Genomic DNA, 25,458 nt, shown 5'->3' with positions numbered 1-25,458 from the left:
CAGGGTTCGGTTCCTGCACTCCCCCTTCCCTGGGCAAGCCGGGCCTCGCTGTGTCCCAGCGCTCCCTCTGCATCCCCGGGTGTCGTTTGGTGCACCCACGGTCTCCTTTTTGGCCCCTTCGGGCTGTTGTGCGTTCCCTCCAGTGCCTGTCCCTCACTGATACTTGTATTTCTAATTATTAGACTGAATTCTAAGTAATTATATAACTCATAGTTTAGGAGAATATTGGGGTAGGAACCTTTAAAGATCAACCAACCTTGTAACCATAGAGTCTTCGTATAAGCAGACCTTGTAACCATGGAATCTTTGTACTTAGTAACCATACCCTATTCTTAAAACTGACATAGATTTATGACATATTCTTTTAAAACATTTAACTGAGAAATATGTGAATGGTAGCTGAGAAGTAACTGAGAAAGATGTGAATGTTGCTTAGCATTGCTTAAAAGACAGCTTTTGTTAGAACAGGCATGGAATATGTTAACGGTTGTCAAGAATTGTTATGAATATGTAATTTTTTCTGCCAATATAAGCTATGTATGACCAACTGGTCAGCATTGGATCTATGGAGGGACATCCCCGGTCTGGCCCCAGCACTGCATAAGAAATGCTGCTTTTAAAACCTTAAAACGTGGTTTTAAGAGTCCATGAGAGAACATGTCAGGTGTTTTAACTGAACTGTGACTTCTTTCAGGCACCGTTGGCTTTCAGCCCTCTTTGGCAGCTTTCGACCGGGTAGGACACCCAGTGCCTCAAGCATATTCTTGTCATCGCTTGAGCCCAGAGAGGTGGTGGATGAACCAACCCCGGAGACACCCCAGGCCAGGCTGGACGGGGCTCTGAGCAACCTGAGCTGGTGAAGATGTCCCTGCTCATGGCAGGGGTGGCACTGGGGGAGCTGGGAAGGTGCTTTTATCCCAAACTGTTCTGTGATCCATGTGTCACCTGGGGCTTCCCGGGTCCCCGTGCACGGGCTAAATGTGTGTCCCGGGAGGACACACGTGCGTGTCCCGCTGCACGCGGGGAGTGTCGCACGTCCCTCCCCTCGGCTCCCCGCAGAGCGGTCCTCCCGGCCGGCAGGCGGCGCCCTGGGCCGTATCCCGCAGTGCTCGGTGCGGCTGGCGCCGCTTCCTCCTCGCGGGCAGGGGGCGCCGCCACGCCCAGCGCGGCCCGGCGGCCCCTCCTGGCGGAAGCGGAAGCGGCCCGGCGGGGCGGCCCGGCAGCATCGCCGCCGCGGAGCGCCGTGAGTACCGGGTGGGTAAGGAGCCCCGTGGGACCGGGCTTCCCGGGGGACGGGACCTTCCCGGGAGCGGGGGGAGCTGCTGGTACGCCGTGGAGTGGGAGGAAGAGGGGGCTTACCCAGAGCTGCCTGGCTTTCCGTCCCCGGCGGTGGGGTCCCCTCCCGGGCTCTGCTCGCTTCCTCCGGCCTCGACGGCAAGGGCAGGCCCGTGGTTGTTCACCCCGCTCCGGCCTGACCTGCCCCAGGCGTACCCTGCGGATACGAGGCAAGGGAGAGTGAGAAGTAGGTCGAGTTAAGACCTACCAGCATCTGGGTGTAGGTGGGAAAGGAGATTTTTCTTCGTTGGAATTCTGTGGATTGGATTTGAGTTTTCTGATTCAGTATTGAGGCCTCATTGCAGTGTCTGAGCAGAGCGGTGTTCTGGATATGCGTTTGGACTTGCCTTCCAGTGCTACAGGGCTGTTTAACTCGTGCTGCTGTACTTTTGTGTTGTAAATAGCTCAGACAAAAGAAAGACCGTTTTTGTTGTATTTATCTTGTCAAAGGTGGAACCAAACTTTTAAACAACCTTCGTAGCTTCATTTGAAAGGAGATGCAAACAAACCCCAGAAATTCTAGGAAAATAATGGGAATAAGGTCACAAGGTTGTGGAGACCCATTGTGTATGGCCAGGTGCTTCCAGACTAACTGCCAGTGTTGTTTCTTCTGAGGGGTTTGTTGTTCTAGATCTTGCTACATCATCCCCTGATCTGTTATCAGTGTAGTAAAGTGATATTCGTGCAGAAGCAGGTGGGAACTTAATGGGAAAGAATTTGTCCACTTCATGAACTGAAATGAGTAGGTGGTATGTGAGGAGGTGGCAGAGGCAAACAACAATAAATCCGTGTCGTTCTGTGAAGTTCTTATTCCATTCTGAAAGGCTGAGTGATTGCAGCCTGTTTTCTAGAGCAGAAATCTCCTTCCTTGTCCTTTACATTCCACTGTTTTATCCCCCCATGAGCTAATGGTTTTGCTGTGGTGTGTTCTGGGAGTCTGAATGTTTGCTGGACTGCTGGAAGGCGATGCTGAGCCTCTGCTATTCTGTCCTTCCAGAAACATGCAACATGGCAGCAGCCATGGAAACTGAACAGCCAGCCCTTGAAATCTTTGAAACCGCGGGCCGTGAGGAGCCGGTCCAGAGAGAGGAGCAGCCGAAACTAGAACCTTTCTATGTGGAGAGGCACTCCTGGAGCCAACTTCGGAAACTGCTCACAGACACACGGAAGTATCATGGGTACATGATGGCAAAAGCCCCTCATGACTTCACTTTTGTGAAGAAAAATGATCCTGAAGGACCTCATTCCGACAGGATCTACTATCTGGGTGAGCTTGCTGTGACAGCCTTGACTGAACTGCAGAAGCTGTTTGGATTTGACTGTTCTTAAGAGCTGGATGTTTCCTGCAGTTAAATCAGAATGGATTTCAGGCCAAAGTGGCTGGACAAATGTCATGATCATGATTTTAATGTCTCATTAAAATTTGTGATGTAAACTCCCATGGAAATGGTGTGGTTGGAGGTGACCCTTTAGGTCAAGGAAAAATGCTGTGAAGTGTCCTCCTGGGTATGTTCCCTTGCTGGGAAGACAGATTAAGTTTGTTTGGTCCGTGTTCTCTCACTCCAAGTACCTTGTCCCCTCTCCAAAGGCTGTGTCAGTTTGATCTCCTGTTTCTTAGTTACAACTAGTGGGTAGAACCTTTTTCTCCTTTGAAGTTTTCTTCCAAAACAGAGATCAGAAATGGAATTTGAAAGTCTTTTGTGCCTCAGCTAGTGGTGGAGTTGGTTTTCCAGGGATTCTGGAGGGAACAAATAGCAGTGTAGGGCAGAGGCAGCTTAAAGACTAAATGTTTTTCCTCCATGGTTTTTGTCTTGATAATGAAGAGCTTCATGTCATTTATTGTTCTTGGCCTCTGCCTCACTTCTGCATTGTTTTACTAATTAGTGTTCATTTGATATATCTGCATTTTTGAGCTGCAGCTGTGCTTGAAGTGACTTGGCGCTGTAAGTGCTGCTGTGAGCAACCTTTTGGGTGGCTTTTTGAGCAGGCCTTGTGGTAGAGGAATGCTTCTGTCAAAAGCTGCACTAGCTGAATATAAGTTCATGAAAAACTGGGTCGGGGAAGAAGCAAAGGCCTGAGAGCTGGAACCATGTTCTAGCCACATTGCTTGCAGCTCAGGCTAGTGCTTAAGCTCTGGTTTGTGATTCACAGAGTCTTTGCATGTGCTGCGCAGTGACAGAGTCAGAAAGTGAAATCTGGCCCCTTTTTCCCCCTTTTCACAGGATGGGGATCATAGTCCTTGAACGATACTGGGTTCAAGACGATTGAGGGTGAGTTAAGGCTGAGCCCAGCTGAGACGAGCACTGTTTTCCTGCGTGCAGCTTCCTAAACTGTAGGTCAGACCTGGCCTTCTCCGGGGCACATGTGGCTCCCTCTTGGCTGACCCCCTGTGCCTTGGCAGGAGCTTTCAGAAATCCGACTAGCACCGAGGGACAGGAGCAGGAAAGGGACATTCAGACCTTCCTAAAGATGTATTTTATTGGAAACACAAGCTGCATCGTGCTGTGTTTGAGCCAAGGGAATTAGTGGAAAGGCTTTCCTCAATTTTAAAAGCCTATAAAATAAAAGGGTAAGCCTGGATGTACTTTTTTGTTCTCTGTCTTCTCCATGACTTGCATTTCTGTGAGGCTGGGAATTCCCAGAGTGAAGCTGCAGTGCAGACACTGTCTACTTTCTCTGGTAGGAAGGGCTTGTGAAACTGTTCCTTGGTATTTTTTGAGAGTGTTTGGATTAGTAACAGAAAGCTAATACATGTTATTTTTTTTTTTTCTTCTTGCTTTCACAACAGCAATGTCCGGGGAGAACAGAGAGAACACGCTCTTCTACTCTGAAATTCCCAAAACCATAAACAAAGCTGCTGTCCTGCTGCTTTCCTGGAAGCCTCTATTGGATCTTTTTCCGGTGGGTCCTGATTTCCTTCTTGCTTCTTTGCAGTGTAGCAGGTACACAGGCTTTGGAGTTGCACCTATAAGCTCTCATTAAAATTTGGAGTTTATTATCTTAAATATTTTAAGATGCTTCTTGTACTTGGCTGACTCTGCAGGCATCTCAAAAACAAGCACAGCTTTCTCATCGGTGTTTGGAGCTGCAGCCTTTGTGCGTCATAAAAACTGTGTGAGCTGGATGATTCCTGCTTTGCCGGCAGAGATTGCAAGTGCTAATTTGCATTTAATTCTCTGCTGTGAGACCCTGGGGGTTGCCGAAGGAGCCTGTAGTCTCCAATAATCGCTGTCTTGCAGGGGGAAGTGATGAATCCCCCTGAGGATCAGTGAGTGGCTCTGTGACTCATGCTGGAGCTGAGTGTGCCCCTCCCACTCACTCTGTGTCCCCTTTTCTCCCCTTTGCATGCCAGTCCCACCCCATGGCAGGTTGGAGGAGGTGGGACAAACCCCATGTGCAATTAGGTGTGGTTTTTCCTGTGTTATTTCCTGATGCTGTCAGCCAGACAGAATATCTATGCTATGCTCTCCTCCCACCAGCCTTGTCACTTTGTATCTTTGCAAAAGTTAGCAAAGACTCTCCTGCTTGTTCTAGAAATAACAGACCTTCTGTCTGACCTTTCTTTTACAAATGTATATTTGAAATAGTGCCCACCTTGTTATGGGAGGAGTGGCCATCACATCTACAGTTGAGTAGGATCCGATCGTGACCTGCACCTGCAAGAGCTGGTGGCAGAGGTGCGAGCAGGAGCGTGTTTCCAGCCGCCAGCAGGATTCTGGAGGAGGAAGGTGTCTGCACAGCCATCTGGTCCTGGAAGCCTGGCGTACGGAGACACTCTGAGAGTGTAGTAAGACTTGCAGAGGTGTTAATTGTGCTTCTCTGCCTGTATTCAGGCTGTCCTGGACTATGGGATGTACTCTCGTGAAGAGGAGTTGCTCCGGGAGAGGAAGCGAATTGGCACGATTGGGATTGCCTCTTACGATTACCATCGAGAAAGCGGCACCTTTCTGTTTCAGGCTGGGAGTGGAATTTATCACGTAAAAGACGGAGGCCCTCATGGCTTCACGGTGAGTTTACTCATCTCTCCTGGTTCCTGCAGTACCACTGCTAGAAGCACTTTGTCTTGGAGTGAAAGCAGAGCGTGATTGTCAGTTATTGTTGCATTAGGATGGCAATTAGCCTTGATAACCCTTGAAATGTGGAGAAGTCCTCCACAGGGATGCACTTCCATGGCAGAGGAAACTCAGGTGAATTACAAGAAATGGTAGAAGCCATGGCAGCACGGCAGGACACCAGATTTTGTTGATTTTTCATAAGTTGCAATGCCAATAAAAAGCAACACAAAGGCTGTGATGCTGCATGCTTTCTCACGTAGTCAGAAGTCACGTCAGAGGCAGCTTTTGTTCCCAAGCTGTGGTTTAGGGGTCCAAGCTCTGTGTGTGTGTGTGTGTGTGTGTGTGTTACAAGATTTGGCTGTACAGCTTGCAGAACAAGCAGCCTTTGCTCTGCTGGTGCTGTAGCTGGGCTTCAAAGCTGAAATAATTTCTTATTATTATAACAAATGCCTAATGTCTGTCTAACCCTGTTGTCAGGGAGAATTTACTGTACCCTGAGGACAAGATTGTATATTCTGCCAGCCCCTTTTTAGGGTGCTATTTTTAAGTGTGCCAGTCTTCTCTAGGCAACTTGCCTTCTGATTTGTGGCTAATCCTCAGCACTGGTGAAAGAGGCCCTGGAGGGACCTGTGCAACCATGGTAGAAGCACAACTTTCCCGATAAATTACCTGCATAATATTTTTCTGTAGAGTCCTCTGTTGTAAACCTGTGTATTTGAAGTCAGCGTCCACACTACTGTGGTCTTAGAGACCTTCTGAAAATCCACTTTAGTTTCTCTAAGTGCCCGTGCTTTATCATTGTTTACTGTGCTTTTCATTTTTCTTTCTAACAGCAACAGCCTTTAAGACCCATTCTGGTAGAGACCAGTTGCCCAAATATCCGCATGGATCCCAAGCTTTGTCCAGCTGATCCAAATTGGATTGCATTTATCCATAGCAATGACATCTGGATATCTAATCTAGAAACCAGGGAAGAAAGGAGGCTGACGTTTGTGCACAATGGTAATGCATCCTGAAGTAAAATCTCTGCACCTCCTCTGCACTTGTTCTTGACAGACTGAACTCAGCAACAGCACCAGGGCTGCTTCTGAAGTCTGGAGGAATGGCCACTGTTTATTCCACCTTGTTTGTCACATTCTACATGTTTCCTCTCGTGCAGATATTGTGGGATGATTCTTTTCCCTCCACTGTAAAATCTGGCAAAATGAGTTCTTGAATCCACATGGAAGGGCTCTTCCCATGAAATACAGCACGTTCCTTTTTACTGGAACAGACTTCTTTTGTGTGGAGGAGCTGTGGGTGGAATAGAGCAGGAGGGAAGTTTCTGTCAGGGAAATAAGGCTGCAGTGCCTTTTAGAAGCAGTACAGACAGTTTCTGAATAGCACTGTGGCTTCTGCAGACCCCTCATACTCAGTAACTTCAGTCCTCGCTTTTTAGCCCCTCCAACTCTGTTTCTGACATGTATCCTGGAGGAAGGAAGATAGGAAATTGTGGATAAAGCGCTTTTAAAAAAATCCATTGCATTTTGTAGTTCACTCATACTTTGTGTATTTAAACTATATAATTTAAATTTTAGTTAAATTAAAATTTCTATTATTTTATAATAATGTTTTAGCTTATTTAAATGTTAACTACTAAAATATTATGTAAGTACATTAAAAATAAACTGTAGCAGTGACTCCTTCTCAGATGATAATTATTTATGGAGCACTGCTAAATTACCTCCAGGGTAACAGGAAAAATATTGAAGCCCTAAGGCTGTGTCATCATGTTGAGATGTTATGTAAGTCTGTTGCTTCTAGTTGGCACAGTGAATGAAATACTGATGTTTTAATTTTTCTGAATCTTGATATTTTCAGTATAAATTGGTCAGAAAGGCTTGAGAGTTTGGGTTTTTTTTTCTCTTTGATTTTCTTAAAAGTCGTGGTTCCAATTCCCTGAAATTGTGTAGAGAGAACATTTTCTTTCTTGGACTAGTACATAAAAAATTGAGAGACGAATTGGGTAGCAGTAAGAAGGGATGATGGCTTTCTGTTCTTAAAAGAAGCTGCCAGGACAGAGAGGATTACATCCTCCCTAAATAAATTGACAGAGCAGGGTGGAAGCAGAAAAAATCTGCTGAGAAGTCACATTTATTATCATGCAATTGTTCCCGGGGCCATGTTTGGGATAATGCAGAACTGGTTTGGTTCTGTGGTACATCACGTACTAATTCTTTTGTGTCTTTTTTTAGAACTGGCCAATATTGAGGAGGACCCAAAATCTGCTGGCGTAGCTACTTTTGTGCTGCAGGAGGAGTTTGACAGATACACCGGCTACTGGTGGAGCCCGAAGGCGCAGCCAGGTAAGTCTGTCTGACACACACAAGTAATGGCCTCCCTGCTGTGCTTCCCAGGGCAGGGTTATTTTTTCCTGTTACATTTATTTACACAAAAAAGGAACCTTACAGCTCATTCTGAACTATCTGTAGCAGTGGGCATGTTACAGTGGCCTTGTGAATACAAATTACTGAGGGAAGAGACTTCTCACAACAGGAGTTGTAAGAGTCTCAGAATGTGTTGCTTAATGAAACATGAATCACAAACTTTGTTGGAGTTTTCTTCATCCTTCCATCCTTCTTGTGCTCCTGAGAGAATATTGCTGCCTGCAGTAACTGGTAATGAGAGCTGTTCTGACCAGGCCTTGTTAATTCATTTACAGCACTGAATGGAGGTAAAGTTCTTCAAATTCTTTATGAAGAAAATGATGAGTCAGAAGTGGAAATTATTCATGTCACATCGCCCATGCTGGAGACAAGACGAACAGATTCCTTCCGGTACCCCAAAACTGGTGAGACCCTGATACCATACATCTATGTTTCTGGGAGACACAGATTTAATCCCACATGCCTGGCAGCGGTAACTCCCAGGTTAGAGCAGGGCGTTGTTGGTGAGGTGTTGAGTAGTTTTTGAATGGGTGTCTGGGTGGTGGAAATGTGGAACTGCTGCTGTGGTGGGTAGATTAGTCACTGGTGACTATTCTGATATTCCAGCCACATAGTTACTAAAAGCTCCAAGTCTGGGTGTCTCAGGGTGGCAGAAACCCCATCTGACTGTCACTGTTTTGGAGCTGCTGTCTTAGCTCCTGGCAGATCTGGATTGTTGAGGAGTTGATTCTCATGGCAGCCCCGTGTCTCCAGGGGAGTAGCTACAGAATTCTGGCCTTTTGATTTTTTTGGGGAGGGTTTCTGTTTAGCTGCTGGTAGTTCAAGTTCTGAAGGACTCTGATCTCCATGATTGCTCTTGGACTTTGAACAACAGACTCAACATGCTGACAGCCTACCAGGAAAACCCTCTCTTGTTAAACAAAAAATTATCTGGAGGGTTCAGCAGTAAAAGGGTGAGGGCAGGCTTGAAACATATTAATCATTGAATCATTTTGATCAGAAGAGACCCTTAAGATCATCAAGTCCAACTATAACCTAAATCTAGCACTAAACTATGTCCCTAAGAGTCTCATCTATACGTCTTTTCAATTGGAACAATCTAACCCTTGTTCTTTTGAGACTTCCCTGTTGTTTCAGTAGAGCATGATTCTCACAGATAACAGTGGTTCACTGTTTCCTCACTGCTGAAATCTTCATTTTACTAATCATGGCAATAGGTTTTTAAGTGTGAGTTGCTCTAATTTTCACAGGTGCTTTTTAGCACTGGATCACTTTTTATGCGTGATCTCAAGAAAAACAGCCAAGTAGTAAACCAAAGCTTGCTTTGCTATCATGATCACTCCTGAGCTTTTACTTCCAAATATTATGTGCATCCTTTGACCACAGGAGAGAAGACTACCTGTGACAGTAGCATGGTTCTTGATCCATTCTGTTTGCGGGATTACATCCACTGAGTCTGCCTCGTGTTTGCAGTTTCTTTATTCCCTGCCAGGTTCTGGGCTGTCTCACACACATGCAAGTAGGCTATTTGATCAAAGAGCATTCTGCTGTTTGCCTTTTCCAGTTATGTAGGAATAACACCACAATAATCCACCATTCAAGTCTGCCCTCTTGGAAGCAAACAGTTGATGCCTGACTGCTAACATCCTTTTTTTTATAGGTACAGCAAATCCAAAGGTCACTTTCAAGATATCTGAAGTGACAATCAATGCGGAAGGCAGAGTAAGTTCTGTGTTCTGCTTGTTTTCCAAATAAATTTTATTTCTGTGACTTTCTTTGGTAAAATTAATTTTCCAGTTCAGTACAAATAAACTTTCTTGGTTGTGATAACTTAATGGCAGCTCTGGAGGCAGTGTACTTGACTCATTCCTGCACAGATCCTTGCTGTCTGTGTGTGCAGCCCTATTTCTCAAGGCTGTGCTTTCCTTCCCCATCACTGGTTTATGAACTCAGATGAAGAACAGAATATTTTAGGTGTGGATGGTTAGACCTTCTTGTGTGACTTATCTCTTGACGGGCTGCAGATATTGGGAAAATTAGATTGCAAAGAGAATATATCACCTTCCATAAGCTTTAACATATGGAAAGAGATGAACCCTGGAATTTTTTTAATACATGCAGAAATTTCCATAGCCCAATCCAAGATCTTCAGACAGTTGGGAAATTAATCTTACCAAAGAGAGTCACAGCCATACATTATTGGGATCCTCTCTACTCTTGAGCTGCTTCAGCCATCAACAGTTGCCTAATGGGATAGGGGTGCTGATGTCAGCCCGCAACGCAGGGAAAGTCGTCACGACCCTTTGGGTACCACTGGAACTTGTTCCTGGTCCCAGCAGGGACAGGCTGCAGAACTGCATATCATGAATTAGAACCACATTGATAACTGGATGTCATGTAGGATGTTCAACATCTGCTGATGGAAACACCTTACGAAATAGCTCAGTACAAATCACCTCTCCTATGCATGGGGAAAATTAGTGTTCAGGGGACTTGTCCAAGGTGAGTGATGGATTTGTGAGCAGCATCCAGATTTCTCAAGTCCCAGGTGTGTCTGTACTGTTAGTTTGCGGCTCTCTGCTCTGCTGGTGTCTGGCTACAGATGGGGTTGAATCCCCTGCGTGGCAAAGACTGAACAATCTGAATTGTGTGAGCTGCACAGAAGAAGCCTTCTGTGTCCAGACCCTCATCGTGCATGAAAACTGGTTGCGGGGGTTCATCTCAGTGTCACTGAATTACTGCTTTGTCAACAGATTGCAGATGTTGTGGATAAAGAGCTAGTTCAGCCGTTCGAGATCCTCTTTGAAGGAGTAGAGTACATTGCTAGAGCTGGGTGGACGCCAGAAGGAAAATAGTGCGTATGTTAATCCTGTCTCTGCTTAGAGTGTTTGGGGTGATGCAGTTAGAAGCAGAACGTAGTGGCCTCTGTCTTCTTCAAGCTTAAGCCTGCTTTCATTTTTAAACTGCTACAAACATCTTCTTGCAAAGGGGATGATTTTTCCAGAAAAAACAAAACAGAATCCTCCTTATCTCTTTCTCTGGTACCGGGCCCTGCTGCTTCGGTATTGGGCACTCGCAGCCTTTAATGTGTGTGTCCTCTCAGCATCCCTGTGAGAGAGGGTGCAGCACTATTGTCCCCATTTTACAGATGGGGAACTGAAGCCCAGAGAGGCTAAGTGACTTGCCATGGTCACACAGGAAGTCTGTGGCTGAGGAGAGAACTGAGCCCAGGTCCCCAGCCCTAGGCTAGCGCCCTAACCACTGGACCATCCTTGCTGACCAGACTTACTGATCAGAAAACCTGCTGTAAGTGCTACTTACATTTGCATGTCATTTTTAACCCTGTAGATGATGTAGTACAGTGTTTCTAACTCACCAGAAGCTTCTCCAGGTTTGCACTTCTCCAGTTCTTGAATCTAAAGTTGGCTTTCCCCTTTTTAATTATTTTTTTTCCCCAAAATGTGGGAGAAATGCAGGGATGCGTTTGCTCCATTATCTTGCTTTTTGTGAGATTATTGTTAGGGCTACATGTTAAGTCATCAGAAGCATGGCAGGGTCTGTTGCCAGTCCATTTAGTTGCCAGTATTATGCTCTGCCAGCTATAGACTTAAAACATTAATATTTTCACAGGTATCCTGAAATTTCAGTTGAAAATTTTCTGCTTTGTTATTACCTCTGATTTTTCTTTTCTCTTCCTCCCCTGAAGCACAATTCAAATCTGGGAGAAAAGAATTAATTAAACTTTTGAACCTGCAGTGCTTATGCAATATTGAAATGAAGTGAAATGTGTTATGGAAGAGATTTGTTTATGAGGGTGAAATTTTACATGTTGCTTTGTGCTTAATCTGAAATTGAATGTTTTTGACTCCCTCAAAATTCATAGTGTTAATGAGTGCCTGTTGAGATTTTCACACCAGTCTAATACTCATGTTTGCATGTTATTTTCTCTAATGTCTGTCTCTTCAACAGCATCTGGTCCATCTTATTGGATCGCTCCCAAACTCGGCTTCAGATAGTCTTGATCCCTCCTGCATTATTCATCCCCACAGAAGATGATGCAATGGAAAGACAGAAACTTATCGATGCTGTACCAGATTCTGTTACACCTTTCATTATTTATGAAGAGACAACAGATATCTGGATAAATGTAAGAATCTGAATTTCAGCCTCTTCTGACTGTTTGTTGTTCAACACCTTATTTGTAGTACTTGAGCAACGTTGGTGTTATTGTGCTGCCCAGGAGGGTGTTCCTGTTGTGCAAGTTCTGTGCTTCCTCCTGTAGAGAACTCAGTATGTAGAGGACAGAGATATTTGAGCTGTGAAAGCACAACTGCTTTGCTTGAGGCTGCGCAGTGGTCAGACAGAACTAGGAGCAGGGTGCAGGGCTCTGTTCCAGGGCAGCCCCTTGCCTGCAGTGTCACCCACTGACACCCTCTGGCTTCTTGGTGCCCGTTCACTACCAGCAGTGCCAGCAGATGAAGAATTCTTCAGCCAACAAAGATCTGTCTACGTCATGTTGGGTGAAGAATTCTCAAAGTCTGCTCATTCAGCAGAAAGCATTTGCACGAAGCCTTGCAGTGAATGGTCTCTATACAGCAAGTGCTCTCTATTATTGTTTTCTCCTTAGTAATAGTGTGCATGGTTTCAGGGTGGTGCAGTGAGTTGTCCTTTCTCCATTATTTTTACTGACCAGAATGGCTTTTGACTGGCAGCTCATACTGTATGGATAAATGCTCCCGAGTCCTTCAAAACATTGTCCCTTGAAGCAAGAGTTGGCAAGTTCATGAGTGGAAAGATTATGTCAGCTCATCTTTCTTTAAATAGCTCTTCACTTGTGGGCTTCTGGACAGCTGCGGACAGAGGAGGCCACTGAACTCCGGCTTCTCTGGGTGACTCATATGCTGGCTGCAGAGTGGGACCCACCTCTGGATCTAAGCTAGAAAGGCAGGTGCAGAAAAACTCAATTAGTTGGGTGGGCAGAATTTAGAGTTAGACTAGCAAAAAGCCTGGAGCTCCACAGTGTTTGTGGCCGCTGTCTGCAAACACCCCCTGGCTCGTCAGCATAACCGGTTGTCCCAGTAAGGGACAGTGTTGTACTCTGCTAGTGTGAACTGTGTTATCTGCTGGGCAGCAAAAAGAACTTATTATGTGTTAACTTCAGTGCCGGAGTCCTGCTAATAACAGTTCCCTGCTCTGCCTCTATAGATCCACGATATCTTCTACGTTTTCCCTCAAACCCACGAAGATGAGATCGAGTTCATTTTTGCTTCTGAGTGTAAAACAGGATTCCGGCACCTGTACAAAGTCATCTCGGTTTTGAAGGAGAGCAAGTATAAAAGGTCATGTGGAGGCCTCCCCACTCCAAGTAAGTAAAATTATTCTCTTGCACTTTTTTGGAGCATTTGCTGGTGACTGGGGAGGAAATAAGTGCCTTTCCAGGTGGCAGGAATCATTGTCTTATTGGAAACTCCTGCTGTTGTCCAGGAAAGTGCTTCACTGTACCATCATTCCTCTTGAAATTGTACAGGGGTTATTCTGCATTCGGCATGCCTTAGTTTTAACCCTGATTTTTTCCTCACAAACTAGAGGAAAAAGTTTAAAAAAATCAGCTGGGAAGCAAGCTCCCTGTGATACTGTGACATGCACTTAATTGGCTTTTCCTTGTCAGTGTTGTGACTGTTTGTGTGCTGACTTTGCCAGAGGTTAATCATTACATTAATACCAATAACACGGCTCCTTCTGATGTGCAGGGTCCAATGTATCTAATACATGATGCACATTGGTTCAGGACTTGATTTTACAAATAAATCCAAGTCCTTTACAGCCTTTACATGCAGATTGGTAGCAAAGAGACTGACAAAGAGAACAGTTTGAACACACTGTAAAAGGGTCCATAGAGGGCCCCCCTATCCCACATGTTAGTCCCTTTAAAATGAACATGTGTGCTTGGCAGCAAAACCTATGAAATGACAACTATGAAGAGAATTCCTCTCTGCTCCTAAGAAAGATCATGGTATTGCTGTATAGACAGAGATGTTAGGAGGAGAAAATCACTGGCAGCTTTTGGAAAGGGTGATGCAGGAAGAGGTGTTTCAAGCAAAAAAAAAAAGTCAAGGACCACATGCTTCTGAGCTGCATTCAAAGTTTGGCCTTGCTCAGGTGCATGGCATAGCTGTGTTTGTCTGGGGAGCTGGTGGAGGTGTGGGGCTTCTGCAAGGCAGGTTGCTCTTGGGTTTGGTCCAGTGACAAAACTTGGAAGGAATAAGAATTGTTGCAACCGTGTGTTTTGTAAGATGTAAAAGTGTAAAATCTCTCTATGCTGGTTATTTGCAGGTGACTTCAAGTGCCCCATCAAAGAGGAGATAGCAATCACTAGTGGGGAATGGGAAGTGCTTGGCAGACATGGATCCAATGTAAGTCTCTACTTCTGCTCTGTGGATGTCCTGCATCCTTCTCTACCTCTGATACGCTATTCCAGACCAGAGGTTGTGATTTTGGCCGTGTGGGAAAGCAACGCAAGCAACATTAGTTGGCTCTCTTGTCCTGCATGTTCCTATGTGGATCCTTGTCAACAAGGAGTTTTCCCCACTAAGTTCAACGCTTAAAGAGGAGAAGGGAGCAAAAATACTACAAGGCAGCAGTATTTTTGAGCAGCAAGATGTCACGATGGTGTCCAACTGCTGTCCTGGAATCAAGAGATAGTCACTGGAGGGATCCACATAAATCTGTTAGTCCTGTCTCTTTTTAGCTAGAATACACAGTGTTTATGTTCCCTGTTGCTTGTAAGCTTGCACAAGGAGTTCCCCAAACTGCTGCTTTTCTAGATCTGAACTGGATGAATTCTTTGATCATTTGAATCAAACAGCAATTTAAGGAGAGCTGTCTGACTCATTTGGAGTTTGTAAAGCTCTTTAAAGTCCTTCCTAAATGGTAATTAGAAGTGGGGTTAGAGAATGAGGTGTACAAGCTGACCTGCATTTGAATCTGTTCTGCCGTCTGCTCAAAAGGGAGGGACAGCTGAGGAATATTTAACATGGCAGCAATTTACAGTCAGCTGCTGCCTTGATTTCTTTCTGGAGTGGTTAATATCTGATGTGATTTGGGAAAGGGCCTGAAGAGTTGGGAGGTGACAAAGAATGGGGGACAGAGTTATTTAGCATAGCAAACAGTAGGGTAGACTGGGAAGAGTAGAGGATTGCACGAGAGAGCTGAGCAACAAGGACAAGGTTTGACATGCAAATCATAACTGACAGAGTTGTGGACAGTAAAAACAGTCATTTGGCTTATTCCTTGCAGATTGTTGGGCTACAACTCAATTTTATGGAAGTGGGGCAGGGGAAACAGAGGGGGAAACTGGGAGATGGTAGAACTGGGTATTGTTTTGGCAAGCAACAATATTGAGTGATGTGTTTTTTTTCATTTTGACAGATCTATGTTGATGAAGCCAAAAAACTGGTGTACTTTCAAGGCACAAAGGACTCACCTTTAGAGCATCACTTGTACGTTGTTAACTATGAGAATCCCGGTGAAATAAAGCGGCTGACAGAACACGGTTACTCGCACGCCTGCTGCGTCAGCCAGGTACCTGCTTGTGAGGCCCTGCGTGCGCTGGGGCTTGTCACCAGTCCTGTCCTTCATCAGTCAGCAGATAAGGCTGTATTTGAACGTAATAAAAGTAGATTTTACACTGAGTTTTGTGCTCCTGTATGTTGTAGAGTGAGTGCCTGAAACGAGATTTGGCCTCCCAGTTCAGTTGCTTTTCTGAAAGATCTAAATGCAGAAAGAAATTATCATTTTTGCTTGTGCCTTTGCACTGGAGAGTTCAAGGTAATGTTCTTTTTCTCCTTAGGATTGTGACATGTTCATCAGCAAGTACAGTAATCAGAAGAACCCTCACTGTGTGTCACTTTACCGGCTGACAGGACCTGAAGGTGATGCAGCTCACAGGACGAAGGAATTCTGGGCTACCATCTTAGATTCAGCAGGTATTGGCATGGATGAGGAACTGGAAAAGGGCAACCAGGATCACAGAATGAAAGATATCCCAGAATATACTTGCTTGAGATTTGCAGTTGGGGGTGACTAGACTTGTCTCTGGAACTCATGCCTGTGTGAGAGGTTCTTGGAAGTACCTGAGTTACATTTTCAGCTCACCAGCAAATGGGTATAAGTTGGCCATGAAGGCATTTAGAGTGGAAATTAACAAGTTTTTACTGCTAGGGCCAGTAGAAGCTGTAGAAAGTCAATTTTAGCATCGGGGAGGGGTTTAAGTGCTATACTCTGTGCTCTATGCCTGCTAACGACCATGTTTCTGTGCCTCTGGGGGTATATACACTTCTTAAATAATTTTGTGCTTCTGCCTATTCATGTCCTTGTGAGACAGCTCATACACTTCTCTTTCTCCATTGTGTTTCTGTCCCCTTTCATCTCTCCTTCCCTAAGGCATTGTTTTCCATATATTAATGCAATGAGTCCTAAGTGGGGTTGGGAAGGGATGGGGTACATGTAATGGCTGTATCAGGGGAGAAAAGTTACTCCTGTTCAGAGGAGAGCAGGGATGGGAACATGATGGGACTGAGAAAGCTTCCCTGGAGCATTCCTGGTCTCTGCCTGGTCCCAGCCTCGTCCGCTGGAAAGCGTGGGAGAGCTCCACTGGGATTGCAGCGAGATCAGTGGTAGGGCAGGGCTGGAGCAGAGGCTGTGCTATCCATCCATCCATCCATTCCCTGTTAAACCAGACTCTCTGTTCCCTCCTCCGGCAGGCCCCCTTCCTGATTACGTTCCCCCAGAAATGTTCTCCTTCGAGAGTTCCACGGGCTTTACGCTCTATGGGATGATGTACAAACCTCACAATCTGCAGCCTGGAAAGAAGTACCCGACTGTGCTCTTCATCTACGGAGGGCCTCAGGTGAGGGCGGCGTGTCAGAGAGCAGTGGGCTGGCCTGGATCACTGCACTGCTCTCCTGGATGAGCAGTTCCTGCTCTCCTGGATGAACAGTTCCTGCTCTCTGCAGCATTTTGCCTCTTTTTTGAGAAGCTGCCTGGATGAAGGTGCTGTAAGCAGCCATCATTTCCAGGTCACAGATTGAGGTGCTGCCACTTGTCCGAGAACAGGTGTGGAGTGGCAGAGCTGGAACTGGGAGAAAGGGGAGTGCCAATAGTCCCTGTTCCCTGTTCTATCTCTGACACCTCCATAGGGGCTCCTGTTCTTTGTTTCTCTTTTCCCTGTGTGTGTGTGAGCGGAGCTTGCTCTCCAGTCATCCTTTTCCCACTGATGAGTAGAACGTGAGCCCCTTCGACCTGCCTTGGTTCCCCGAACTCTGCTGTGCTCTGCTGTGGTCCAAGACAGCTGGAATGAGACTTGGTGAAGGGAAATATTTTCTCCTGGTAAAAAACAGAGAGTGGAGAGCAGAGTTGCAGTCTCAGGGTTGGGTTGTGCTGTCAGTGGTCACCCCTCTTGCTCTCTGCCCGTTGGTGCTGCAGTGGAGCTCAGTTCTGCTCTTCGTATCTGTGACAGAACAGCTTGTTACTGGGGGAAGAGAGTTTGTTTCAGAGCAGACCACAAGCAGGGAGAGAGAATCCTGCAGAAGAGAGTAGGGATCTTGAAAACTTCACATTATAAAAACATATAAAACATTTAAATTGAGGTAAATATAAGTAAAATCTGAAATTGGATTGAGAGATGACCTCTGCATTCCATTACATATGTGGTTGTGTCATTGCTCTTCTGTTCCAGGTACAGCTAGTGAACAATCGCTTTAAAGGAATCAAGTATTTCCGTTTGAACACTTTGGCATCTTTAGGCTATGTGGTGGTTGTGATCGACAACAGAGGGTCCTGCCACCGAGGGCTGAAGTTTGAAGGAGCCTTTAAATACAAGATGGTAAGTGAGCTGTGAGTCTGGCTCTTCATTTTGAGCCAGGGACAGGTTTGAGTCCCGGAGTTACCTGAGCTGAAGCACTGTTGTGGTACAGATGCTCAGCATTGCCCGTGTGATGCTGCCTGGGCCTGGGGAGCAAAACTGCATGCAGTTGAGTGTGAACTTGAGATAGAAAAGATGCTCAATGTGGGAAAGATGTAACCTGAGGGCATGAGACTGCAAACCAACTCCAGCTTGGGACTCAAACCAACTCCAGCTTGGCAGGCATAACGCAAAGTGGTTTGTAAGGGGTTCTTGACTCCCACCAGATACGCTTTGCTGCTCACGTAAAGCAGGGTAGTTTCATGCACAGTGTGGTTACAATTTAGGGCAGTTCCTGCATCAGGCTGGAGAGGTGAGGGTGTTTGGCCATGTGTCCAGGAAGGTAGGGCCCATGCCAGGCTCTGCTGACTTTGCAGTGCAGCTTTGTGTGTTGGGAATAGCATTTGCATGCACAGAGCTAGAATGCAGCCTTGCTTTTGTAACAGCTAAGAGCAGAAATACAGAAAAATCTTACCTTTTGAAATCCTGAGAATGTAGCTTTTGTCTGGAACTAACAAAACTCATCTTTTGTCTCTCCCCTGCCAGGGGCAAATAGAAATTGATGACCAGGTGGAAGGGCTGCAGTATTTAGCATCCCAGTATGACTTCATTGACTTGGATCGTGTCGGCATTCACGGCTGGTCCTACGGAGGCTACCTCTCTCTTATGGCTTTAATGCAGAGGTCAGATATCTTCAGGGTATGTTCATACATTGAGTACTTATTCTGATGGTACAGACAGAATTTTTCACTTAATCATGTAACCTTCCGTGGGTGTTCACAGCATAGACTTTTGAGTTTGCTCTAGACAAGCCAGGACACAGTCTTCTGGCTGTTTTCTTCAGGATTCTTCTATTTGGGTGACTTCAGAGAGAAGTTGCTTTTCTAGCAATAGTTTCTTTGATGGTATTTCTAATTAGGCTTCCAGGTTTTGGTTATTTGTTTGATACTTCACAGACAACAGATCTGAAAGTCTATTCACTCCTTAAGGCGAGGGCCTGCTAACAAGTCACGGTACCTTCTAAAACCAGCGATCAATGGGTGTTGCAGAAACAATTGTAAGTTATTGGGTGACCTTGGGTTGTCTCCTCAGTTCTCTCTGCTTGTGTTTCATGGGGATGAGATGCTCTTGCTCTGTAAGCCTGTTGTCACTGTCATGCTCTGGGAGGTGTCTGGGACTGGTATTCATGTTGAGTCTGTACTGGTACAGCTATGGGACGTGGCTTTTCAGAGACAGGGATACCAGTACAGCCCCAATAATTAATGCTAACAGAGATGCCTCAAATCAGAAAATTGCATTTGTGCAATTAAGTGCTGCACTTTCCATACAAATTTGCAGCTTTTCTCCCCAGGAGACTGTGATATTCTTATTTGAGTGTAACCACCCCAAAACGCATGGTGTGACTGCACCATCACTGTGCTTGCTTCCCTGAGCTCCAAATGAGCCAGACATAACCCTGACCTGATGTGAAGGTGTGATGTTAGAAGGGGGGTGGTTAATAGGTTGAGAGAGGTTCTCCTTCCCCTCTACTCTGCCCTGGTGAGACCACATCTGGAATATTGTGTCCAGTTCTGGGCCCCTCAGTTCAAGAAGGACAAGGAACTGCTGGAGAGAGTCCAGCACAGGGCAACAAAGATGATTAAGGGAGTGGAGCATCTCCCATGTGAGGAAAAGCTAAGGGAGCTGGGTCTCTTTAGCTTGGAGAAGAGGAGACTGAGGGGTGACCTCATTAATGTTTACAGTTATATAAAGGGTGAGTGTCACGAGGATGGAGCCAGGCTCTTCTTGGTGACAACCAATGATAGGACAGGGGGTAATGGGTACAAACTGGAACACAAAAGGTTCCACTTATATTTGAGAAGAAACTTCTCAGTGAGGGTGACAGAACACTGGAACAGGCTGCCCAGGGAGGTTGTGGAGTCTCCTACTCTGGAGACATTCAAAACCTGCCTGGACGCCTTCCTGTGTAACCTCATGTAGGTGTTCCTGCTCTGGCAGGGGGATTGGACTGGATGATCTTTCGAGGTCCCTTCCAATCCCTAACATTCTGTGATTCTGTGATGTTGTCTGTAAGGATTAATGTGAGCAGGGTGCATTTGAGCAGAACACGCTTGCCATCCCGGAAGCCTGGCACCTAAGAGGAGTGTGGGGCTGTCTAGATAGGCTAGTTTTACTGAAATATCCTTTTACTGGAATAACCAAGACTGTTCTCATGAGCTGGCGTGAGGAGGAACAACTGTTCACCCTGTTCAGCTGAGCACAGAAGGATATTCCTTCTCTGCAACTGTGTGAGAGACCTTTAAACTCTTGGACTGTTGAGCCTGCACTAACTTGATGGTGCTGGTATAGCTATAGCAATCTCAGGTCACCTGACCTGAAAATTCCTGGGAGATTTAATAACCACTTGTCTCAAGACCTTAAGACCTTAAGAATCATTATAGTTTTACTTTTAAAGATACTTGCCTTGCAAAGAGTTATTTGGTGGTTTTTGTTTTCTCATTGATCTTTTTTTCACAAGCCTCTCTGCAAGCGGAGTGAGGATTGCTTTTCTTTTTCCGCTGCAGGTTGTGGGCTGTAAACTTCTCAGTGTGTTTTGGGCAATTATAGTTGCACTGGGCTGGAGCTGTGAAGGGGGGGATGTCCCCAGCTCGGGGGCACAGGTGTTGCCGCTCCCACCCCATGCTGACAGCTCTGTTGAACTTGCAGGTTGCCATTGCTGGAGCACCCGTCACGCTGTGGATTTTCTACGACACTGGTTACACAGAGCGCTACATGGGCCACCCAGATCACAACGAGCAGGGGTATTACTTAGGTTCGGTGGCCATGCAAGCTGAGAAGTTTCCTTCCGAGTAAGTTTGGTTCTGGCTTTTGCCTTGGCTTTTCCTACCAGGAAAGTTCAAGCCCCATGGGCACATTTTAATCTCCGTGTTCTTGGCAACTGAATCCTGGAATCACAAATGCCAGGATTAAATAATCATTTTTAAAAAGAAAAAAACAAAAGGACCAAACCCCAACACTAATAGACTTAGTACTTGAATGAACATTTGCATGATTACAGGCCGTTCCATGTAATCCTTTTTATATTAGCCATAATTAAAGACTGTCTTTTGTGTCTGAAGAAATGACAAATATATCTTCAATTATGATTAGCACTTCAGAGCCACATTAAGCTAGAAAAAAAAGAGTTGATCAGGATGCTTTCTGCTTGTTCTAAGGCTGTACCAGCACACAGTTGTCTGCAGAGCAGGCTGCGACCATGGGCTTTCTTGCCAAAGAGCTGAAAATCAGCAGTGATTTTGAGCAAGTGTTAAGCCTTTGTATTGTCCAAGCTAGGAAATACTCTGAGAATAAAGAAGATACACAGATAAAGGGTCTGACCGTGATGTGCATATGCAGGAAAAACTTTTAGAAGAGGAAAGAATAGGTTGGGGAGACACGTCCATCCAGAGCGATTAACAATAGTGAAATCACTGTCTTCAATGCACATATTTTTTTCCTGTTGATTCTTTTTGAAGGGATGTGTGTGGACTGTGACATGACTGGCAGGTTTGGGGATGCTGTTCAGAAATGTTTGTCTCTTGCTTTTCTCAGACCAAACCGTTTGCTGCTGCTACATGGATTCTTGGATGAGAATGTTCACTTTGCACACACTAGTATTTTGCTCAGCTTTTTAGTGAGAGCTGGGAAACCATATGACTTACAGGTAAGGCTAGAACTAGGGTGTGAGGAACTTCTAACATCGCTATGCTGGGTGACTTGTAAATCTAGGATAAAACTGTAATATTTCAGCCTAACATTTTCTTTTAAAAGGAAAATTTTATGAGTAGAAAAAGAAATGTGTTAGGCAAATGAGCAGTTAAAAGCAGATAAGGCTGCTCCCAAGGAGATCTGCAGTTTGGAGGCAGTACAGCAGTGTTTGTGCAGCACGGAACAGGGTTTTGCATTTAATTAAACCCTGCTGTTTCTGTGCAGATGTAGCCCAGGTAACCCACACCATGCCGCAGAACTGGGAACGTGCTGATGTATTAATACGTGATGGCTCTGGGCAGGATCTGCCTCTGTTTGACCAGGCTGGTCCCCTGCAGCGCAGCACCGGTGGGATTAGCGGGTGCGGTGGGTTGTTTCTGGGTTCAGGCGGTGACAGATGGGCTGTATTAGGTTAAATAGAGAATTGATTCAGGGAAATAAATGAACATTTTGAATGTGATGCTGGGGACCGGTTTAAATATTGGTGCTTGTGACTCTTGTGGATACTTATGACTTTTATTTTATATTTTAGATCTACCCTCAGGAGAGACACAGTATAAGGGTACCCGAGTCGGGAGAGCACTATGAACTTCATCTACTGTATTACCTGCAGGAGAATCTGGGTTCCCGGATCGCTGCCCTGAAGGCAGTTAACTGACTGCAGAACTCTGCTCCGCTGGCTGCTTTACCCAACCAGGAGATATAGGATAGAGAAAATAGAATGGAACATTGCATTTTGGTGCCTGCCACATGTACACACACGTACACACACACAGAGACACTTTTTTTAAAAGTAAATTTGGTGCCATACAGGAAATTAAAGTACGGTGACCTAATAACTTTAAAGCTTGAGGTGTAAATAAAATCAAATGTCCATGGTATAACGCAGTACCATGGGTGTTCTCTTGGGGGAGAAGCTGAAACAGAAAATAATGTACTTCTACAGCACCAGATCTTCACTTTTTAAAAGCATTATGACATAATTGATGTATTTTTACAGTGTGTTCCGTGGTATCTTATGTAATAATACTAGATGATTTTCTCACTACACAGCAAGAGTTTACCCAAATGGTTACAACCTGCATTACATTTTTGAATGCTGTCATATGGTTTTTATGCTTCATGACAAGGATGTGTGTCACTGCTTAGAAGCTGGTCACACATCACCTATCTAGATGTTAATTGTTTTTTAAGAAGGAAAGACTTTTAAGCTGCCTCCTAAAGAATTCACATTTTGGATTCAGGTGATGCCAGGTTCAGTGATTTCTTCTCTCCCCAGGATAAATTATACTATTTTTTTTCCCTCCTTTCAGCAGCTTGAGATCCTATCCTGATTCTATTTGATTTCAGTGGGGAAGTGAAATTATACTTTACTGTGATATGGACATAACAATCTTTTATTCTGAGTGCAAACCTAACTCCAAGAGCTGAAACTGTAAATTTTAAAGAGGCTTAAGGTGCAACCCATTTCTCACTAACATTTTTCCCTGATGTTCATTGTGGAGCTGGTTTTACAATACTCTTCTTGCATCAGCATGATATAGGCTGTTAGGATTTTAAAATTCAATACTCAAATTCAAAGGTCTGCAGAGGGTTTAGTGAGGAGAGACCTTACAAATACTACATGTGAGGCAACCTGAAATATTTCAGTGCATTTCCTGCTTTGTGTGAGGGACTGTTGCCCAGGCTCTTACTCTTTGCACTCCTCCATTCCTGGGTCCTTTCCAGCACTCCTGTGTAGCACGACGATGATGCTATATTTGAGAAACCCCCTTCTGTAGAGCTTCAGGTAGCCCCGCTAAGCCTCAAGGATGTGCAATCCCAGTTGTGTTTTTACTAGTGAGGTTTTAACTAAGCAGCAGGCTTGGCTAAAAAGCATCAGAAGTGTGTGAAGTCACTTTTAACTTGCAAAAGGTCGTTTAAGATAGAAATCCATAGCAAAATGATTCTTTAATCCAGGAAATTCTCCCCTTGGGGCTTGTCTCTGAGACTCTGTAAGTTTTAATGGTTTTCTTAGAAACCTAAGAACTTCCTTTTCTTTCTGTTTTGGTGCTAGAGAGAAGCAGAGCATGATTTTCTTTTCATCTTCTAAAAATCTGGAATCACTCTCAGTGTTTACGCTCTTAGTGCTCCACATGTTGTAACCTTGTCTTTTCCTCGCTTTGTACTGTTCGGCTTGGTCCCGAAACTCCGGGATTTCACACAATCTGGCTGTATTGTATCAAACCGCATCATTTTTCAGTCAGGCTGCTGGGCATGTGCGCCAAAGCTGTGGGAGCTGGTGCAGTTACACGGTTGTAAAATGTGCGTGTGAGAACAGGATCTGGTTTTTGGGTTACACAAAAGAGCCAAAGCAAACGGCAAATTTCCTCCGAGGTGCGGATGTTTGGTTTGGGCTATTTTCTGGTTTTCAGATCACAGCGATTGTTAAGGGGATCAGTTAAAATACCATTAGCAGGTCAACAACAGGCTCGCAGTTTTATTTTGGGAAGGACGCGGCAGGGAAGGAGCTCAGCTCCTGTAATGTCTTCTTGGCAATTAATTGTGACTGCAGCAACTGAGGGATGACTACGCGTCTGATGGATTTGAACTAGAACACCATGGCAGTGAATAGAGACAATTATAAGCTATTACTATGGAATTCCGTTGTGTTCCTTACGTGTTTATGCTGTATTATATATACATATATCTATATCTGTTCATATATACATATATGTATAAAATTACACGTGGATAGTATCATCTTTTCCAAGGTTGTTTATATTTTGTTCAGTATTAAATTGACTTGCTTTTCGGGGTGTTTTTGTTCTTTTTCTAGAGGTGATTACCCTCAAATGTAAATGTATATGATTTTAAAGACAAAACGGATCCTTTTGTTTAAAAAACAGAACAAAAATGGCCTTCATCAAACAGTGCTTTTTTAGGAACTGAAGAACTAGATGTTATGCAAGCAAACCAGGCTGGGTTTTGATTTAGCACAAGATGCGATTATAATTGCTGACATATAACTTTTTAATAATGCATCCTTTCACTGTTTTAAATATATATATTGAAAAGCTATTAAAGTACAACATACTGAAGTACTCTATTTTGCAACATAAATTATGTATTTCTTTCTTTCCTGCAGTTTTCTTTTTTGATTTTTACGGTAGTTAAGCACTTTAAGACCCCATGCTCTCTCATCCTGTGGAAATGCTGGGAGTATTTCTTGTCAGAGTTTATAGTTCTTGCAAAAGACGCCTGCTGGTAGGTGAAGGTGTGAGAGATGCCCTGTCTGAGGTGTGATCCAGCCCCGCGCGGTCAGCGGCTCCATTCCCAGCACAAGGGATGAAGGGCAAAGCACGTTGCGCTGAGACTGCAGAGGTAGGAAGCTGTTAGTGCCGAGGGCTGGTGCATCAGTACTTTGGGGAGGCAGAAACAGTCCTGCACCTCATATGGTGAAGTGTTGGTCTGGCAGTGGAGAGTGGAGAGTGGTGGCTTTGTCCTTCTGGAGTCACCTGCAATCCAGGAGATGGTTCTGCCACTCTAAAAGAGGTTTGCAGCCTGTTTGATATTTGGGATTGTACTTTCTCCCTTCCTGTGGGTTCAAAAATATCTTGGTTAATGATAATTTTAAGCAGAACTGGTGAGATCCTGGGTGAGCGCGTACAAGGGACGTTGTGGAGCAAAAACGCATGAGGAGGAACCATCCTGCGGCTCCCAAAGCTGATGTTGGTTTGTCCCTCTGGGGAACCTCCTGCTGTGTGCCCAGCGGGACACCTGCTCTGAGCGGGACTGAGCCTTCAGCTCATGGTGGATGCTAGTGGCACAGGTGTCTGAGATGAATGTTTTAATTTCATATATTTTTAGAAATATACATGAAATATGGGGATCTGAGCGATGAGATACTGAAGTTGTTGAGTGGTGGTGCTGGCGGTTTCTTCTCATTTGCAGT

The 25,458-nt window shown here is 45.0% G+C and overlaps 1 protein-coding gene across 5 annotated transcripts; it reads left to right on the top strand.

Annotated features, from left to right (window-relative positions):
• The first annotated feature begins 1,105 nt into the window (after positions 1-1,105).
• Positions 1,106-24,626, top strand: DPP8 (dipeptidyl peptidase 8). Of its 5 annotated transcripts, none has more exons than XR_010475228.1 (20): positions 1,106-1,254; positions 2,333-2,602; positions 4,124-4,236; positions 5,169-5,342; positions 6,224-6,392; positions 7,625-7,735; positions 8,092-8,220; positions 9,477-9,538; positions 10,570-10,670; positions 11,786-11,963; positions 13,022-13,181; positions 14,150-14,229; positions 15,245-15,397; positions 15,666-15,801; positions 16,579-16,724; positions 17,553-17,699; positions 18,324-18,460; positions 20,484-20,626; positions 21,369-21,480; positions 22,057-24,626. XR_010475228.1 is itself a non-coding variant. In XM_065075946.1 (20 exons), the coding sequence occupies exons 2-20, from the start codon at positions 2,344-2,346 to the stop codon at positions 22,180-22,182; spliced, it is 2,652 nt and encodes an 883-aa protein (XP_064932018.1). In that variant the 5' UTR covers positions 1,106-1,254; positions 2,333-2,343; the 3' UTR covers positions 22,183-24,626. The 5 variants fall into 5 exon arrangements, 3 of the variants coding, with proteins under 3 accessions (XP_064932018.1, XP_064932017.1, XP_064932019.1); XM_065075946.1 differs by having other exon boundaries at positions 18,324-18,476; XR_010475227.1 differs by having other exon boundaries at positions 1,114-1,243.
• The last annotated feature ends 832 nt before the right edge of the window (positions 24,627-25,458 follow it).

Source organism: Columba livia, chromosome 11 (assembly GCF_036013475.1).
Source record: "Columba livia isolate bColLiv1 breed racing homer chromosome 11, bColLiv1.pat.W.v2, whole genome shotgun sequence".
NCBI lineage: Eukaryota > Metazoa > Chordata > Aves > Columbiformes > Columbidae > Columba > Columba livia.
Note: the sequence above shows the minus strand (reverse complement) of the source record. Positions and strands in the feature narration are given on the sequence as shown.

Coding starts and splice junctions, on each gene's coding strand:
- DPP8 (XM_065075946.1), top strand. CDS start 2,344: ATGGCAGCAGCCATGGAAACTGAACAGCCAGCCCTTGAAATCTTTGAA. Junction 13,182..14,149: donor TGGAGGCCTCCCCACTCCAA/GTAAGTAAAATT, acceptor GGTTATTTGCAG/GTGACTTCAAGTGCCCCATC. Junction 14,230..15,244: donor TTGGCAGACATGGATCCAAT/GTAAGTCTCTAC, acceptor TCATTTTGACAG/ATCTATGTTGATGAAGCCAA.